This window comes from Haliaeetus leucocephalus, unplaced genomic scaffold (assembly GCF_000737465.1).
Source record: "Haliaeetus leucocephalus isolate CR32 unplaced genomic scaffold, Haliaeetus_leucocephalus-4.0 Scaffold186, whole genome shotgun sequence".
NCBI classification, from domain to species: domain Eukaryota; kingdom Metazoa; phylum Chordata; class Aves; order Accipitriformes; family Accipitridae; genus Haliaeetus; species Haliaeetus leucocephalus.
In genome coordinates this window covers 818,355-824,271 of record NW_010972622.1, presented here as the reverse complement: position 1 = coordinate 824,271, position 5,917 = coordinate 818,355, and the positions used below count along the sequence as shown (strand labels likewise).

Here is a 5,917-nt window from a genome sequence, read left to right as displayed (position 1 = left end):
CTCCTTTCTTCCCGTTACAGATAAAATGCTTCTTGGATTTCAAGGCGGGAGGAGCCCTGTGCCACATCCTGGCAGCGGCCTATAAATTCAAGAGCGACCAAGGATGGTGAGCGCCCGCCTGCGCCTGTTGGGGCTGGGGGTCCTGGGAGCAGGAGGGGGCCGGGGGGCCGGGTCACAGGGCCAGGTTGGGGGGTCCCCTCCATGGGAATGCTCTGGGGTGGCCTCGGCCAGGGGCTGCACAGGGGTGGGCTGATTGTAGGGCACCCACCTCCATAGCAAGCAGGTGCTGGGGAATGTCCCCCCTCCCGTCACCATGGACCCCTGATGGGGTTCAGGCGCGTGTCCCCCCCACCCCCCCAGGCTTTGGATGCTGACGAGGAGACCTGAGCTGTGGCTTTCATGAGAGTCGCTCTTTTCTTCCAATAAGGCGGCGTTTCGATTTCCAGAATCCCTCGCGGATGGACCGCAACGTGGAGATGTTCATGACCATCGAGAAATCCTTGGTGCAGGTAGGAGGCGCCGCCCCTGCCCCCCCCCCCAGGCCCCCCCTCTCCCCCACCCACTCACCGCTCTGCTCTCCTTCTCCAGAACAACTGCCTGGCCCGGCCCAACATCTTCCTGCACCAGGAGATCGAGCCCAAGCTGCTGAGCAAGCTGAAAGACATCGTCAAGAGGCACCAGGTCAGTGGCAGCGCCAGGGTGGGGGGCATGGGGTGGGGGCCCATCCAACACCTCATCCCGGGCACTCAGCCCCGGACCCACTCCCTCGCTCTCCTCGCAGGGCACAGTGACCGAGGACAAGAGCAACGCATCCCACATTGTCTGTCCTGTCCCCGGGAACCTGGAGGAAGGTGGGTGCAAGGGGGAGCCCCCTGCTCCGAGCTCATGGTGAAACACTGGGGAGGGGCGTGGTGTTTGGGGGCCAGAGCCGTGCTGGGCGTCACGGGCAGCTCTTGGTGGGACAGCGGGTCTGTGCTCAGTGCTGGCCGTGCTCTGTGTCTCCCACAGAGGAGTGGGTCCGGCCGGTCATGAAGCGCGACAAGCAGGTCCTGCTGCACTGGGGCTACTACCCCGACAGGTGAGGGGGCCTGGGCGGGGGCTGTGGGGACGTGGCTGAAGCCTGATGGAGCCTCCCCATGCCCACAGGGCGCCCACACCACTGTGGATGCCGCTCTCACCCCATTCCTCTGCACCCGCAGCTATGACACCTGGATCCCTGCCAGCGAGATTGAGGCCTCTGTAGAGGATGCCCCAACACCGGAGAAGCCCCGGAAGGTAACGAGGTCCCCCAGGCTGGGATGGCGGCTGCAGCCCCCTCCTCTGCCTGCTGGCTGCCTGACGCGCCTGCACCCCTGCCCCGCAGGTCCACGCCAAGTGGATCCTGGACACAGACACCTTCAACGAGTGGATGAATGAGGAGGACTACGAGGTGACGGACGAGAAAAGCCCTGTTGCCCGCAGGAAGAAGATCTCAGCCAAGACGCTGACAGACGAGGTCAGAGCGGGGTGGCAAAGCCATGGCGGGGGAAAATGGGGGTCTCTGCTTGATCATCCCACTCAGTTGGACCCAGTGACCCCCTGTCTCCCCCAGGTGAACAGCCCTGACTCAGACAGGCGGGACAAGAAGGGAGGCAACTACAAGAAGCGAAAGCGCTCGCCCTCCCCCTCTCCCACCCCAGAGGCCAAGAAGAAGAACGCGAAGAAGGGGTGAGCCCAGGCTGGGGCAGGGTGGCAGGGTCAGATCCAGCCCCGGGGCAGGGGCTGTGGGGAGTTGGGCCCTGGGGTGCGGTGGTGACTGGAACACGGGGGGTCTCTCCCTTTGCAGACCCTCCACCCCCTACAACAAATCCAAACGGGGGCACCGTGAGGAGGAGCAGGAGGACCTGACGAAGGACATGGACGAGCCCTCGCCCGTCCCCAACGTGGAGGAGGTCACCCTGCCCAAGACAGGTCAGGGTGGGGGGCCAGCAGCCCCCCCCACGGGGTCCCCTCATCACAAGTGTGGGCTGGGGTGGGGGCCCATCCCTGGGGTGCTCAGCACCGCTTCCCTCTGCTGCAGTCAACACCAAGAAGGACTCGGAGTCTGCGCCTGTCAAGGGGGGCACCATGACAGACCTGGGTGAGTCCAAGGCACCGGGGCCAAGTGCCAGGACAGGTCCCCTGGCACCACAGACCTGGCGGTGCCCAAACCTGCCCCTGTTCTCCTCTCTTCCAGATGAACAGGAGGACGAAAGCATGGAGACAGCTGGCAAGGTGAGGCCCAGGCCCATCCCCTCCTCCCCAGCCCAGCACTCCTCCAGGGAAGATGTTCCCACCCCAGCACGGCAGTCACCATCACTGGATGGTCGCCTATTTATCCCTCTTTCCTTGTCCCTCTTTTGGGGACAAAAGGGCCCTTTTCTGCCCTTCCTGTCATCCCTGGGGCCACACGTAGTTTTGCCCTGTGCTTTTGGACTCATGCTGCTCTCAGTGAGGATGAGGAAGGATCCAAAAGGGGGGCTCAGGACCCCCATGCCCATGTGGTGCTGGTCTCTGGCAGGATGAGGAGGAGAACGGAACTGGCAGCAAGGGGGAGCAGGCCAAGAACCCCGACCTGCATGAGGACAATGTGACGGAACAGACCCACCACATCATCATCCCCAGCTACGCCGCCTGGTTCGACTACAACAGGTACAGGACAGCTGAGGGTGAGGACGGTGCCACAGGGCACCAGCCAGACAGTGTGTGGCTGCCGGGCCAGGCCCTCCCTGAGCGTCTCGTCTTGCAGCGTCCACGCCATCGAGCGCCGAGCCCTGCCCGAGTTCTTCAATGGCAAGAATAAATCCAAGACCCCTGAAATGTGAGGCCGAACCCCCACTCACCCCTTCCCCATCCCTCCTGGTGCTGGTGGGGCCGCAGCCAGCACTGACACCTTGCCCCTCTCCCCCAGATACTTGGCATACCGCAACTTCATGATCGACACGTACCGGCTCAACCCCCAGGAGTACCTGACCTCCACGGCGTGCCGCCGCAACCTGGCCGGGGATGTCTGTGCCATCATGCGGTGGGTCCGGCGCCGGTGGGGTTGTGGAGGGGTGGATCGGTTTGGCACCTTGGTGCTGGCAGAAGGACCGGCGGGGTCTGAGCCCTGGCTCTCCACAGGGTCCACGCCTTCCTGGAGCAGTGGGGCCTCATCAACTATCAGGTGGATGCCGAGAGCCGGCCCACCCCCATGGGCCCCCCGCCAACCTCCCACTTCCACGTCCTGGCCGATACGCCCTCGGGGCTGGTGCCGCTGCAGCCCAAAACACCCCAGGTGGGTGGGCGGAGGCGGCCGCTCGTCGCCCAGCCGTGTCCCCCCTCTGCCTTCCCCCGGTCCCCACGGGGGCCGGGCGTGGGGTGGGGTGGGGGGGTGGGGGGATCGCACAGCTTCGATCCGTGCCTCAGGGCCGGCAGAGCGACGGCGACGCCAAGACGGGCCGCAAGAGCAAAGAGATTGAAGACCTCGTCACCGAGACGGTGAAGGGGAAGCCGGAGCTGGTAGGCGGCTCCTTGGGGTCCATCCCCCCGCCGCTGGCCGAGGAAGGCTCCTTCCCTCCTCCCCCTCGCGCCCCGCATGCCGCCCTGCCCCGGGGAGCAGGGACGCGGGGGGGACACCGTGACGAGATGGGACACAAAGGCTTCTCTGGGATGGGGTGGGGGGGACCGGCATCCTCGCGGCCCAGCCCCCGCGGCCGTGTCCCCAGCGTCCCCTCTCCTCCCCTGGCAGCAGACCTCGGCCTCGCAGCAGATGCTGAACTTCCCCGACAAGAGCAAGGAGAAGCCAGCCGACATGCAGAACTTCGGCCTCCGCACCGATATGTACACCAAGAAGAACGTCCCCTCCAAGGTGGGCACCGCCTGTCCCTGTCCCCGTGCCCCCCGCTTGCCGCCGCTCACCCCTCTCTTCCCCCCGCAGAGCAAAGCTGCCGCCAGCGCCACACGGGAGTGGACGGAGCAGGAGACACTGCTGCTGCTGGAGGTGAGTGGGGCTCCATGGGGAGTGGAGGGGCAATGGGACTGCCAGCCCATGCTGACAGCCCCCCGCTCCATCCCGCAGGCCCTGGAGATGTACAAGGACGACTGGAACAAGGTGTCGGAGCACGTGGGCAGCCGGACGCAGGACGAGTGCATCCTACACTTCCTGCGGCTGCCCATCGAGGACCCTTACCTGGAGGACTCGGAGGCTTCCCTGGGGCCACTGGCCTACCAGCCCATCCCCTTCAGCCAGTCCGGCAATCCTGTCATGAGCACCGTCGCCTTCCTGGCCTCCGTCGTCGACCCCCGCGTCGCCTCCGCCGCTGCTAAGTCGGCTCTGGGTAATGCGTCCCCTCCCAGCGGGGCATGGCGCGGGTGGGGGTCTGGCCGAGTCCTGGGGGGGACAGGGCTGAGTCCTATAGGGAGGTGGGCTGAGTCCTATGGGGAGATGGATGAGTCCTGTGGGGAGTCCTGTAGGAGAATGGGATGAGTTCTGTAGGGAGACGGGATGAGTCTTATGGGGTGATGGATAAGTGCTATGGGGAGAGAGGGAGAGTCCTTTAGGTAGAAGGGCTGAGTCCTATAGGGAGTCCTACAGGGTGGCAGGATAACTCTTAAGAGGAGATGGGATGAGTCCTATAGGGCATTCTGTAGCGAGGCAGGACAAGTCCTGTGGGGAGGCAGGATGAGCCTGATGAGGGGATGGGACAAGCCCCCCAAAAGATACAGACTGCTGAGGACCAGGGCTGGCTCCAAGGGGTGTTGGGGGCCCCACTGAGGGCCCACGGCACTGCCCTGCAGAGGAGTTCTCCAAGATGAAGGAGGAGGTGCCCACGGCCTTGGTGGAGGCCCATGTCCGCAAGGTGGAGGAAGCAGCCAAGGTGACAGGCAAGGCCGACCCTGCGTTCGGGCTGGAGAGCAGCGGCATCGCCGGCACCACCTCAGACGAGCCGGAGCGGATAGGTGAGGCAGGGTCAGTGTGATGAGTTTGCCAGGCCTGGGGCGGGCAGCAATGGGGCCTGACCCTGCGCTTGTGTCCCCAGAGGAGAGTGGCACAGAGGAGGTGCGGGCAGAGGCGCAGCCAACAGAGGAGAAGAAGGAGGCCAAGGTATTGGGTGGCCTGGGGAGGGGGCGCGGGGGCCTGGGGAGGGTGGCTGGCATGGGGACTCAAGCAGCCACGGGGCCGGTCCCTCCCCAGGAGCCGCGGGATGGTGCCGCGGAGGAGGAGGCGAAGGAGAAGGCCGGGGAGGCACCCAAGAAGGAGGAGGAGAAGGGGAAGGAGGCAGAGGGCGAGAAGGAGCCCGACAAGGGTGATGGTGATGGTGCAGGTGAGTGGGGGGCCCGGCTGGGCTAGGGTGGGATGTTGAGCCCCCCCCCCAGCTCTGCCCTGCTGACACGGCCCCCCGCCCTGCCGCAGGGGAGCCAGAGAAGGAGAAGGAGGCGAAGGAAGGGCCGGACGAGGTGCCCAAGGAGCCACCGGAGCCTGAGGCCGAGCGCAAAGCCAAGGTGGAGCGGGACATCGGCGAGGGGAACCTCTCCACTGCTGCCGCCGCTGCCCTGGCCGCTGCTGCCGTGAAGGCCAAGGTGAGGGGCTGGAGTCAGGGCTCAGGGCGGGGGGGCCGTGAAGCCTGGGCATGGGTGCTGACACTCCCCCCACCTCTGGTAACACACACCCCCCCACCCCCAGCACTTGGCAGCAGTGGAGGAGCGTAAGATCAAGTCGCTGGTGGCACTGCTGGTGGAAACGCAGATGAAGAAGCTGGAGATCAAGCTGCGGCACTTCGAGGAGCTGGAGACCATCATGGACCGGGAGCGCGAGGCCGTGAGTGATAACGGTGGCAATGGGGAGGGGGAGCCAGGCGCTTGCCCCCACTCTAGCATCCCCTGCTGACGCCCCCCCCCCGCCCTGCTGTGTCCCCCC

General features: G+C 65.5%; 1 protein-coding gene across 1 annotated transcript in view; it reads left to right on the top strand.

Moving 5' to 3' along the window:
- SMARCC2 (SWI/SNF related, matrix associated, actin dependent regulator of chromatin, subfamily c, member 2) overlaps positions 1-5,887 on the top strand; it is a 9,352-nt gene extending 3,465 nt beyond the window's left edge. Inside the window, exons 3-26 of the mRNA XM_010565179.1 lie at positions 21-106; positions 428-509; positions 589-681; positions 782-851; positions 1,009-1,078; positions 1,200-1,275; positions 1,364-1,495; positions 1,592-1,707; positions 1,826-1,950; positions 2,060-2,119; positions 2,216-2,253; positions 2,540-2,670; positions 2,768-2,839; positions 2,930-3,043; positions 3,142-3,295; positions 3,427-3,519; positions 3,749-3,868; positions 3,938-4,000; positions 4,079-4,337; positions 4,798-4,959; positions 5,040-5,104; positions 5,195-5,324; positions 5,414-5,580; positions 5,684-5,887. Coding sequence (XP_010563481.1) covers positions 21-106; positions 428-509; positions 589-681; positions 782-851; positions 1,009-1,078; positions 1,200-1,275; positions 1,364-1,495; positions 1,592-1,707; positions 1,826-1,950; positions 2,060-2,119; positions 2,216-2,253; positions 2,540-2,670; positions 2,768-2,839; positions 2,930-3,043; positions 3,142-3,295; positions 3,427-3,519; positions 3,749-3,868; positions 3,938-4,000; positions 4,079-4,337; positions 4,798-4,959; positions 5,040-5,104; positions 5,195-5,324; positions 5,414-5,580; positions 5,684-5,887 — 2,682 coding nt within the window. The remainder of the gene's footprint in view (positions 1-20; positions 107-427; positions 510-588; positions 682-781; positions 852-1,008; positions 1,079-1,199; positions 1,276-1,363; positions 1,496-1,591; positions 1,708-1,825; positions 1,951-2,059; positions 2,120-2,215; positions 2,254-2,539; positions 2,671-2,767; positions 2,840-2,929; positions 3,044-3,141; positions 3,296-3,426; positions 3,520-3,748; positions 3,869-3,937; positions 4,001-4,078; positions 4,338-4,797; positions 4,960-5,039; positions 5,105-5,194; positions 5,325-5,413; positions 5,581-5,683) is intronic.
- The last annotated feature ends 30 nt before the right edge of the window (positions 5,888-5,917 follow it).